Source organism: Saccoglossus kowalevskii, chromosome 7 (genome assembly GCF_978046115.1).
Source record: "Saccoglossus kowalevskii chromosome 7, keSacKowa6.1, whole genome shotgun sequence".
Classification (NCBI taxonomy): domain Eukaryota; kingdom Metazoa; phylum Hemichordata; class Enteropneusta; family Harrimaniidae; genus Saccoglossus; species Saccoglossus kowalevskii.
Window position 1 is genome coordinate 5,472,479 of NC_140647.1, and position 12,879 is coordinate 5,485,357.

Here is a 12,879-nt window from a genome sequence, read left to right on the forward strand (position 1 = left end):
ACTGGTCTACTATAATGTCCATTTGCAGTTTTTACTTTAACATTTCGCACCCGTCCATCTCTTCCAGGATAGATTTCTGTAATTCTTCCGAGATTCCATTTTCCACGTACTGCATTTGGATCAGCTACTACAACAATATCATTCACCTGCACATTCCTTTTGTCTACATTCCACTTCTGTCGAGGAACCAACAAAGGAAACACATCTCTCATCCAGCATTTCCAAAACGCATTGACTATGTATTGAACAAATTCATGTCTCTCTCTTGGATTCTTTGTCTCACGAAATGGACCTTGTGGCACTCTGCTGGAAGCCCTTCCAAGCAAAACATCATTTGGACAGAGATAGTTGCCATCATCAGGATCATTTGGTACTCTTCCGATTGGTCGCTCATTTACTAAGTTAGCAACTTCTTGAAGGCAGGTGTGCAACTCAAACGGAGTGAGTCTTTGCTCACCAATAGCTTTCCTCAAGGCCACTTTGCAACTTTTAACCAGAGCTTCAGCACATCCATTCTGATGAGGAGCTAGTGGTGTGGTGAACCTCCATGTCACCTGTTGCTCTGCACAGAATTCTTTAAGTTTTGTTTCACTCCAGCCTTTCACCATCCCTCGAAGTTGTCTTTCGGCTCCTACAAACTGAGTACCGTTGTCACTCTGAATAGACTTGGGCCTTCCTCTAATTGCAAAGAATCTACGTAGGACTTGTAAAAACTCCATTGTAGAGCAGTCAACTGCTACTTCTAAGTGTACTGCTCTGGTGTTCATACAAGTAAAGATGACGCCATAGTGTTTTGTCGTTTTGTTTCTTCCAATTTTAACAACATATGGGCCGAAGTAATCACATGCAGTGAAATAGAAAGGTGGCGTAAATGGAGCCATTCTTTCAACTGGGAGATCAGCCATGAATTGAGTTTCAGTCTGGCGCTTGAGGATTCTGCAAGTCACGCATCTGTATTTGATAGTCTTTGCCAATCTTGTCACGCCTACAACCCAATATTCACTTCTGACTTTGGCAGCAGTTGTTGCTACCCCATAATGCCCTTGCTCATGTACATGCTGGGTTATCAAATACGATATGTAGTGGTCATTGGGCAACAGAACTGGATGCCTACGTTCATATGATAGCTTTCCGTTACAAGCTCTTCCTCCGACATGAATAATCTTATCCTTCTCAAAGATGCTTAGTGACTTGAACTCTCCTTCTTTTATTCTCTCATGAAGTGATTTTTGTGCTTCAAAGATCCAGTAACTTTCTGCCACCGCCAACTCTTCTGTAGACAGCGGGCCACCTTTGATTACATTCTTGGCTTTCAAGTTTGTAATGAATCTTAATATATATGCTGTCACTCGGATCAACTTTCTCCATTTAGAGAATTTTTTGTAATCAATACCCTCCGATTCTTTAACCATTAGCACAGTTTTCATTCTTTTCTTTTCTCTGTCAATTTCACTGACTTCTGCTTTAGGAACAGACTTTGGCCACTCTGCTTCTGGCAACAGTAAAAAAGCTGGTCCATTCTTCCAGTCACCTGCCAGACTGTTGACATTAATGCCTCTGGATATTTTGTCTGCTATATTGAATTCTCCTGGTATGTGCCGCCAATCTGATGGATCGGTTTGACTTTGAATCTCAGAAACTCTGTTGGCCACAAATGACTTGTATTGCCTTGACTGACCTCGAATCCAGCACAAGGCGATAACACTATCAGACAGGAATACAACTCGATCAAACTTCACTGTCATTTCTTCCTTAACAGTAGCACATAGTCTAGATGCAATGACGGCTGCTTGCAGTTCTAGACGAGGTATTGACAAATTCTTTAGTGGCGCTACACGAGACTTTGCAGCAATAAACCTTACTCCAACAGTTCCATTACTAGTCTCCCACCTAGTGTAGGCAACTGCACCAAATGCATCTTCTGATGCATCACAGAATATCACAAGTTCAGCTAACTTATTATGTAACTTGGGCATTAGACATCTGGCAAAAGACACACCATCAAGGCTCTCAATTTCAGTGAAGAATCTTCTCCATTCAGTTTTTTCTTCTTCACACAGGTCATCATCCCACCCAGTGCCACTCAGCCAAAGTTTCTGCATAAGAATTTTTCCTTTTATCAGAACTGCACCGGTGAATCCAATTGGGTCAAAAACTTTAGCCAGTTCACTTAACACCATTCTTTTTGTCAGTATATCATTTCCCTTGACTGAAATTGCTTTTACTTGATATTTCATCAGATCTGATTCTGGATCCCAGACTACACCTAAAACCTTTTGTTCTGTTGGATCTCCTAATACGGTTCTGTCACTGGGATGTGGGTCTTCCCTTTTCAGTTTAACATTGGACACCCACTCCTTTACTCTAAAACCTCCTGTTTCTAAAACTGCATCTATATCTTTCATAATCTTTCTGGCTTCATCTGCTGTATGGACTGATGTACATATATCATCCATATATGTATCCTTGTTTAACACCCTGGCTGCTTCGGGATGCTCTTTCTCACCTTCTTTTGCAGTTTTCCGTAAAGCAGTTAATGCCATGGCTGGCGCTGGTTTATCTCCAAATGTCACTACTTCCTTAACATAGACATCAGGTTGTCTAGTGACATCATAATTTCTCCAAAGAAATCTGTGAACATGCTTATCCTTTTCAGGGATCAGGATGTGGTGATACATTTTTGAGATGTCACCTGATACTGCAACTGCATTCTGGCGAAAGCGGAGAAGTACACCAAACAAATCATTGAGAAGGTCTGGACCCTTCTCCCAATACTCATTCAGGCGATGACCATTGAATGCAGCTGATGAGTTGAACACAATTCTGACTGGTGTACTTTTCTTTTCAAGACGTATAACTGGGTGATGGGAAAGGTAATGTACTGGCCCTTTATACTTCTCCATTTCTTCTTTGCTTAATTTTCTGGAAAACCCTTTCTCTTCCATTTCTTTCATTTGATGGTCATATAACATTGCATTTTTCTCATTCTTCATTAGTCTCTGTTCAATGGATATCAACTTCGCCATACACTGTTTCTTATTGTCAGGAAGCTCTTGTGGGTCTCTTTTCCAAGGATAAGGTACCATCCATCTATTTTCTATCTTTTCACAGGACTGCCACATCTCTTTATATTGTTCTTTTTCTATTGGTGATAACTTTAATTCATCTGATGACTTACACTTACAGCTTTGTATCTTCACTCCCATTTCTTCAGTAGACCAGAATTTGGTCAGATCTGTCATCTCAGTCATTTTTATGTGAAGCACAGTTGTTTCTGGTTGTAAACCGCTTGATGTACCGAATGTTAACCAACCCAATGGTGACTTTCTCAGGATATACCCATCAATTTCTTTTGTCTCTCCTCCATGCATGCCTGGGTAGTCCACTCCAATCAATAAGTCAACACTACCATCTCCCCTGCTTAGCGGATGTCCCAATTCACTTTCTATTTTTCTCATAACTTGCCACTTTGGCTTAGCAACAGTGGTAATTTCGGGTACACCAACAGCTGATATTGTGTGCTCTTTCTGATTGGAAAATATCTTCAGTTTGTAGATTTTGGTTTGGTGAGCTTGTACATTTCCTCCCAATGTGCCAATGTCAATACTGATAGGCTTTCCTTCAAGGCCAAGTTTCTCTGCTACAGCTCCTCTGACCAATGTTACATTTGCACCAGAGTCCAGCATGATATTACCTATAACATCATTTTCACGTGTACCTATTCTTGCTGTTATAATTGGCAATGCCACATCATTCTTTTTTGACGCTACTGATACAACACTTCCACCTGTTACTGGATGAAGAAGTGAATGATGGAAGAACTGACAGTTTTCTATAGAGCACCGTTTTCTTCGATTGCAAGTTCTCATGGTGTGATTTTCCCTGCTCTCTTCAAACAGCTAAAGCAAACATGATTTTCCCTAGCCATTTTCAGGCGTTCATCCACTGTTATTGCTCGGATTTTGGTACACTGATCTGGCCAATGGTCGTTTGATTCACAACCCCAACACTTCTTCCATGAAACTGACTTCTGGCGTGTTGAATTATCATTTGAGTCACTGCTTTGTTGTTGACTCAGATTGACTTTACCTTGAGACTGACTACTTCTGACTGGTGCAGTGGCTCTCATTCTAGTCTTCATTTCATCAGTTAAGAAGCTAAGTAGTTTTTCAAGAGAGGCTTCTTCCCCATTATGTTGCAGTTTTCTCGCCCACACTTTTCGGTCATCAGCTGTGAGTTTCATTTCAATAATAGCCAGCATATGATTATTATTGAGGTCAGACTCTTTCCCCACTTGCTTTAATATATTGTAACATCTTCGGACGAGATGAGCTAAATCGCAGAATCTGCTATCTTCACCCTCCTTCAATGATCGAAACTTCATTATATCCTGGGTGACTGCATCAGAAATTATTCTTGGGTCCCCATAATACAAGTCAAGGTATTCCCAGCAAGCATCATAGTCTGTACCAATACCTTTTAGCATTTCCAATGGTTTACCAGTTAGACTAGTCCTCAGTATTGAGATGGCATTCCTATCATCATACAGTGGGTCAACCATGTGCCTGAAATCTTCACGAAATGTCCAGTATTCACGTACATCCCCAGCAAACACTGGCAGGTTAGGTTTCTGAATCTTGGGCTCTAATCTAGCCTTATGTTGTATAACTGGTACTACTGGTTGGTTGTATTGATCCGATAACTGTGGCGAAGGCAAACCACCCGATGGCGGTGTTTGGTTTTGTGTGTCAGGACCATGTTCAGTTGGTTGGCCTTGATTGATGACTGATTTAAATTTGGCTTTGGTGGCTAAATATTCATCCAGGCAGTTTTTGAGGTATTCCTCTTCCTGGTTGTACTCATCCGGATCCTCAATTGTCTCACAGTATTCATCATGGCGGTCCTGCAGTTCATTATAGGCTATATCTAATTTCTGGAAGCCATCAGTTATCTCATTCACTTGTAATCTGATTAATGACTCACTTTGTGCTAGCAGGTACTCCACAGCATGTTTCTGCCTGGTGAATCTTGACTTACTGGTTCGTCTCTTTAATTTCTTGTCCTCCATCGCTTCTCATATGTCCCAAGTAAATTGAATTATGGTGAGACCGACTGGACAAGAACGCATATAATTACACCCGGTTTTAATGTATGAGAGATCTTTTATTGATCAACCATTCAATTCTGTAAATAACAATAAACAAAAAACTATTTTCAGTAAAAAATACATCACAACAAACTCATTCCCTTACTCAGTATTATTTGTATTAACTCAATTCACATGTCTAAATTTGTCTCAGCAAAATGACTAATGACATTAAAATTACTAATAAATTTTAACTCACTACTGTGGCCGGATATAATTACAGGTTAGACGTCTCTGGTTAGCATTTGAGTAGTATCACAGGTTAGCAGCGTTGACTATCGTCACAGGTTAGCAGTGTTGACTGTCATCAAAGGTTAGCAGTGTTGACTATTGTCACAGGTTAGCAGTGTTGACTATCGTCACAGGTTAGCGGCATAGACAGGTTATTGATCCTATAATATAATACTATTTTCTAAATACCAGAAACTCAACTACAACACCTCAACATAAACATTTCTAATTATGCATCACAAACTAGTAAACTTGCTGGATTAACTATGCAAAAGTTTGTTGCTTCAACAATAAATCACACCGAACGTTTCTAAGCGTATTCTGTAGTAAACATCATCCTTTAAAACTCTGAAAATTACATGTACAACGCAACTGATCAACAAATATAACATCATCATTACTCATTATACAGTCTCAGTAACCGTCCGGCAAATCATAAACACATGTCTTTCAACGTTCAAATTTTCACGCTAATATTGGAAATGGCATGTCCACATCAGAAAAACAACAATCATCTACAATGTATATGCCAAAAAACTCACCCAATACAGCATCGTATAGATGGCAAAGGTTTCTATAAACTGGTGATTTCTATGACTTTCAAAGCGACACCGTTCGCTACATCAGTGCGAGCTGCCATTTTGAATCTATGTTTTGATTACTTTGGCGCTCAAGGGCGCCCTCAATGTTCAGAAGTTAAGTTTCGCTCGAAACATACCCTGTCAGTATTTCAGGTGATTAAAGACGCTGTCAGTATTTCATGTGATTAATGGCCCTGTCAGTATTTCATGTGATTAATGTCCCTGTCAGTATTCCATGTGATTAAAGACCCTGTCAGTATTTCAGGTGATTAAAGACGCTGTCAGTATTTCATGTGATTAAGGGCCCTGTCAGTATTCCATGTGATTAAAGACCCTGTCAGTATTTCAGGTGATTAAAGACCCTGTCAGTATTTCATGTGATTAATGGCCCTGTCAGTATTTCATGTGATTAAAGACCCTGTCAGTATTCCATGTGATTAAAGGCCCTGTCAGTATTTCATGTGATTAAAGACATTGTCAGTATTCCATGTGATCAATGGCCCTGTCAGTATTTCATGCGATTAATGGCCCTGTCAGTATTTCATGTGATTAAAGACCCTGTCAGTATTTCATGTGATTAAATGCCCTGTCAGTATTTCATGTGATTAATAGCCCTGTCAGTATTCCATGTGATTAAAGACCCTGTCAGTATTCCATGTGATTAATAGCCCTGTCAGTATTTCATGTGATTAAAGACCCTGTCAGTATTTCATGTGATTAAAGGTCCTGTCAGTATTTCATGTGATTAATGGCCCTGTCAGTATTTCATGTGATTAAAGACCCTGTCAGTATTTCATGTGATTAAATACCCTGTCAGTATTTCATGTGATTAATGGCCCTGTCAGTATTCCATGTGATTAAAGACCCTGTCAGTATTTCATGTGATTAAAGACCCTGTCAGTATTCCAAGTGATTAATGGCCTTGTCAGTATTTCATGTGATTAATGGCCCTGTCAGTATTCCATGTGATTAAAGACCCTGTCAGTATTTTATGTGATCAAAGGCCCTGTCAGTATTTCATGTGATTAAAGGTCCTGTCAGTATTTCATGTGATTAAAGACCCTATCAGTATTTTATGTGATCAAAGGCCCTGTCAGTATTTCATGTGATTAAAGACCCTGTCAGTATTTTATGTGATTAAAGACCCTGTCAGTATTCCATGTGATTAATGACCCTGTCAGTATTCCATGTGATTAAAGACCCTGTCAGTATTTCATGTGATTAATGGCCCTGTCAGTATTTCATGTGATTAAAGACCCTGTCAGTATTTCATGTGATTAATGGCCCTGTCAGTATTTCATGTGATTAAAGACCCTGTCAGTATTCCATGTGATTAAAGACCCTGTCAGTATTTCATGTGATTAAAGGCCCTGTCAGTATTTCATGTGATTAAAGGTCCTGTCAGTATTTCATGTGATTAATGGCGCTGTCAGTATTTCATGTGATTAATGGCCCTGTCAGTATTCCATGTGATTAAAGGCCCTGTCAGTATTCCATGTGATTAAAGACCCTGTCAGTATTTCATGTGATTAATGGCCCTGTCAGTATTCCATGTGAATAAAGACCCTGTCAGTATTTCATGTGATTAATGGCCCTGTCAGTATTTCATGTGATTAAAGACCCTGTCAGTATTTCATGTGATTAATGGCCCTGTCAGTATTCCATGTGATTAAAGGCCCTGTCAGTATTTCATGTGATTAATGGCCCTGTCAGTATTTCATGTGATTAAAGACCCTGTCAGTATTTCATGTGATTAAATACCCGTCAGTATTTCTTGTGATTAATGGCCCTGTCAGTATTCCATGTGATTAAAGACCCTGTCAGTATTTCATGTGATTAAAGACCCTGTCAGTATTCCAAGTGATTAATGGCCTTGTCAGTATTTCATGTGATTAATGGCCCTGTCAGTATTCCATGTGATTAAAGACCCTGTCAGTATTTTATGTGATCAAAGGCCCTGTCAGTATTTCATGTGATTAAAGGTCCTGTCAGTATTTCATGTGATTAAAGACCCTATCAGTATTTTATGTGATCAAAGGCCCTGTCAGTATTTCATGTGATTAAAGACCCTGTCAGTATTTTAAGTGATTAAAGACCCTGTCAGTATTCCATGTGATTAATGGCCCTGTCAGTATTCCATGTGATTAAAGACCCTGTCAGTATTTCATGTGATTAATGGCCCTGTCAGTATTTCATGTGATTAAAGACCCTGTCAGTATTTCATGTGATTAATGGCCCTGTCAGTATTTCATGTGATTAAAGACCCTGTCAGTATTCCATGTGATTAAAGACCCTGTCAGTATTTCATGTGATTAATGGCCCTGTCAGTATTTCATGTGATTAAAGGTCCTGTCAGTATTTCATGTGATTAATGGCCCTGTCAGTATTTCATGTGATTAATGGCCCTGTCAGTATTCCATGTGATTAAAGGCCCTGTCAGTATTCCATGTGATTAAAGACCCTGTCAGTATTTCATGTGATTAATGGCCCTGTCAGTATTCCATGTGAATAAAGACCCTGTCAGTATTTCATGTGATTAATGGCCCTGTCAGTATTTCATGTGATTAATGGCCCTGTCAGTATTCCATGTGATTAAAGGCCCTGTCAGTATTTCATGTGATTAAAGACCCTGTCAGTATTTCATGTGATTAATGGCCCTGTCAGTATTTCGTGTGATTAAAGACCCTGTCAGTATTTCATGCGATTAATGGCCCTGTCAGTATTCCATGTGATTAAAGGCCCTGTCAGTATTTCATGTGATTAAAGACCCTGTCAGTATTCCATGTGATTAAAGACCCTGTCAGTATTTCATGTGATTAATGGCCCTGTCAGTATTTCATGTGATTAAAGACCCTGTCAGTATTTTATGTGATTAAAGACCCTGTCAGTATTCCATGTGATTAAAGACCCTGTCAGTATTTCATGTGATTAATGGCCCTGTCAGTATTTCATGTGATTAATGGCCCTGTCAGTATTTCATGTGATTAAAGACCCTGTCAGTATTTCAGGTGATTAAAGACGCTGTCAGTATTTCATGTGATTAATGGCCCTGTCAGTATTTCATGTGATTAATGTCCCTGTCAGTATTCCATGTGATTAAATACCCTGTCAGTATTTCAGGTGATTAAAGACGCTGTCAGTATTTCATGTGATTAATGGCCCTGTCAGTATTTCATGTGATTAATGTCCCTGTCAGTATTCCATGTGATTAAAGACGCTGTCAGTATTTCAGGTGATTAAAGACGCTGTCAGTATTTCATGTGATTAATGGCCCTGTCAGTATTCCTTGTGATTAAAGACCCTGTCAGTATTTCAGGTGATTAAAGACCCTGTCAGTATTTCATGTGATTAATGGCCCTGTCAGTATTCCATGTGATTAAAGACCCTGTCAGTATTTCATGTGATTAAAGACCCTGTCAGTATTTCATGTGATTAAAGACCCTGTCAGTATTCCATGTGATTAAAGGCCCTGTCAGTATTTCATGTGATTAAAGACTTTGTCAGTATTCCATGTGATCAATGGCCCTGTCAGTATTTCATGCGATTAATGGCCCTGTCAGTATTTCATGTGATTAAAGACCCTGTCAGTATTTCATGTGATTAAAGACCCTGTCAGTATTTCATGTGATTAAAGGCCCTGTCAGTATTTCATGTGATTAATAGCCCTGTCAGTATTCCATGTGATTAAAGACCCTGTCAGTATTCCATGTGATTAATAGCCCTGTCAGTATTTCATGTGATTAAAGACCCTGTCAGTATTTCATGTGATTAAAGGCCCTGTCAGTATTTCATGTGATTAAAGGTCCTGTCAGTATTTCATGTGATTAAAGGTCCTGTCAGTATTTCATGTGATTAAAGGTCCTGTCATGTGATTAAAGACCCTGTCAGTATTTCATGTGATTAAAGACCCTGTCAGTATTTCATGTGATTAAAGGCCCTGTCAGTATTTCATGTGATTAATAGCCCTGTCAGTATTCCATGTGATTAAAGACCCTGTCAGTATTCCATGTGATTAATAGCCCTGTCAGTATTCCATGTGATTAAAGACCCTGTCAGTATTTCATGTGATTAAAGGTCCTGTCAGTATTTCATGTGATTAATGGCCCTGTCAGTATTTCATGTGATTAATGGCCCTGTCAGTATTCCATGTGATTAAAGGCCCTGTCAGTATTCCATGTGATTAAAGACCCTGTCAGTATTTCATGTGATTAATGGCCCTGTCAGTATTCCATGTGATTAAAGACCCTGTCAGTATTTCATGTGATTAATGGCCCTGTCAGTATTTCATGTGATTAAAGACCCTGTCGGTATTTCATGTGATTAATGGCCCTGTCAGTATTCCATGTGATTAAAGGCCCTGTCAGTATTTCATGTGATTAAAGACCCTGTCAGTATTTCATGTGATTAATTAATGGCCCTGTCAGTATTTCATGTGATTAAAAACCCTGTCAGTATTTCATGTAATTAAAGACCCTGTCAGTATTCCATGTGATTAAAGGCCCTGTCAGTATTTCATGTGATTAAAGACCCTGTCAGTATTTCATGTGATTAAAGACCCTGTCAGTATTCCATGTGATTAAAGGCCCTGTCAGTATTTCATGTGATTAAAGACTTTGTCAGTATTCCATGTGATCAATGGCCCTGTCAGTATTTCATGCGATTAATGGCCCTGTCAGTATTTCATGTGATTAAAGACCCTGTCAGTATTTCATGTGATTAAAGACCCTGTCAGTATTTCATGTGATTAAAGGCCCTGTCAGTATTTCATGTGATTAATAGCCCTGTCAGTATTCCATGTGATTAAAGACCCTGTCAGTATTCCATGTGATTAATAGCCCTGTCAGTATTTCATGTGATTAAAGACCCTGTCAGTATTTCATGTGATTAAAGGCCCTGTCAGTATTTCATGTGATTAAAGGTCCTGTCAGTATTTCATGTGATTAAAGGTCCTGTCAGTATTTCATGTGATTAAAGGTCCTGTCATGTGATTAAAGACCCTGTCAGTATTTCATGTGATTAAAGACCCTGTCAGTATTTCATGTGATTAAAGGCCCTGTCAGTATTTCATGTGATTAATAGCCCTGTCAGTATTCCATGTGATTAAAGACCCTGTCAGTATTCCATGTGATTAATAGCCCTGTCAGTATTCCATGTGATTAAAGACCCTGTCAGTATTTCATGTGATTAAAGGTCCTGTCAGTATTTCATGTGATTAATGGCCCTGTCAGTATTTCATGTGATTAATGGCCCTGTCAGTATTCCATGTGATTAAAGGCCCTGTCAGTATTCCATGTGATTAAAGACCCTGTCAGTATTTCATGTGATTAATGGCCCTGTCAGTATTCCATGTGATTAAAGACCCTGTCAGTATTTCATGTGATTAATGGCCCTGTCAGTATTTCATGTGATTAAAGACCCTGTCGGTATTTCATGTGATTAATGGCCCTGTCAGTATTCCATGTGATTAAAGGCCCTGTCAGTATTTCATGTGATTAAAGACCCTGTCAGTATTTCATGTGATTAATTAATGGCCCTGTCAGTATTTCATGTGATTAAAAACCCTGTCAGTATTTCATGTAATTAAAGACCCTGTCAGTATTCCATGTGATTAAAGGCCCTGTCAGTATTTCATGTGATTAAAGACTTTGTCAGTATTCCATGTGATCAATGGCCCTGTCAGTATTTCATACGATTAATGGCCCTGTCAGTATTTCATGTGATTAAAGACCCTGTCAGTATTTCATGTGATTAAAGACCCTGTCAGTATTTCAGGTGATTAAAGACGCTGTCAGTATTTCATATGATTAATGGCCCTGTCAGTATTTCATGTGATTAATGTCCCTGTCAGTATTCCATGTGATTAAATACCCTGTCAGTATTTCAGGTGATTAAAGACGCTGTCAGTATTTCATGTGATTAATGGCCCTGTCAGTATTTCATGTGATTAAAGTCCCTGTCAGTATTCCATGTGATTAAAGACCCTGTCAGTATTTCAGGTGATTAAAGACGCTGTCAGTATTTCATGTGATTAATGGCCCTGTCAGTATTCCATGTGATTAAAGACCCTGTCAGTATTTCAGGTGATTAAAGACCCTGTCAGTATTTCATGTGATTAATGGCCCTGTCAGTATTCCATGTGATTAAAGACCCTGTCAGTATTTCATGTGATTAAAGACCCTGTCAGTATTTCATGTGATTAAAGAGCCTGTCAGTATTCCATGTGATTAAAGGCCCTGTCAGTATTTCATGTGATTAAAGACTTTGTCATTATTCCATGTGATCAATGGCCCTGTCAGTATTTCATGCGATTAATGGCCCTGTCAGTATTTCATGTGATTAAGACCCTGTCAGTATTTCATGTGATTTAAGACCCTGTCAGTATTTCATGTGATTAAAGGCCCTGTCAGTATTTCATGTGATTAATAGCCCTGTCAGTATTCCATGTGATTAAAGACCCTGTCAGTATTCCATGTCATTAATAGCCCTGTCAGTATTTCATGTGATTAAAGACCCTGTCAGTATTTCATGTGATTAAAGGTCCTGTCAGTATTTCATGTGATTAATGGCCCTGTCAGTATTTCATGTGATTAAAGACCCTGTCAGTATTTCATGTGATTAAATACCCTGTCAGTATTTCATGTGATTAATGGCCCTGTCAGTATTCCATGTGATTAAAGACCCTGTCAGTATTTCATGAGATTAAAGACCCTGTCAGTATTCCATGTGATTAATGGCCTTGTCAGTATTTCATGAGATTAATGGCCCTGTCAGTATTCCATGTGATTAAAGACCCTGTCAGTATTTTATGTGATCAAAGGCCCTGTCAGTATTTCATGTGATTAAAGGTCCTGTCAGTATTTCATGTGATTAAAGACCCTGTCAGTATTTTATGTGATCAAAGGCCCTGTCAGTATTTCATGT

At 39.0% G+C, this 12,879-nt stretch overlaps 1 protein-coding gene and 1 long non-coding RNA gene across 2 annotated transcripts; both read right to left on the bottom strand.

Moving 5' to 3' along the window:
- Positions 1 to 31: 31 nt before the first annotated feature.
- Positions 32 to 3,869, bottom strand: LOC100370505 (uncharacterized). The gene is made up of 2 exons (XM_085501601.1): positions 147 to 3,869; positions 32 to 124 (listed from the first exon to the last, which is right to left on the bottom strand). The coding sequence occupies exons 1-2, from the start codon at positions 3,867 to 3,869 to the stop codon at positions 32 to 34; spliced, it is 3,816 nt and encodes a 1,271-aa protein (XP_085357727.1).
- A 1,273-nt stretch (positions 3,870 to 5,142) lies between these two features.
- On the bottom strand, positions 5,143 to 6,020 carry LOC144357608 (uncharacterized). Its single transcript, XR_014929961.1, has 2 exons — positions 5,920 to 6,020; positions 5,143 to 5,538 (listed from the first exon to the last, which is right to left on the bottom strand). It is a non-coding gene; the product is annotated as an uncharacterized LOC144357608 (long non-coding RNA).
- Positions 6,021 to 12,879: the final 6,859 nt, after the last annotated feature.

What these genes read in the sequence shown, in the direction of transcription:
- LOC100370505 (XM_085501601.1), bottom strand. Translation starts at nt 3,869, where the DNA reads ATGAGAACTTGCAATCGAAGAAAACGGTGCTCTATAGAAAACTGTCAG.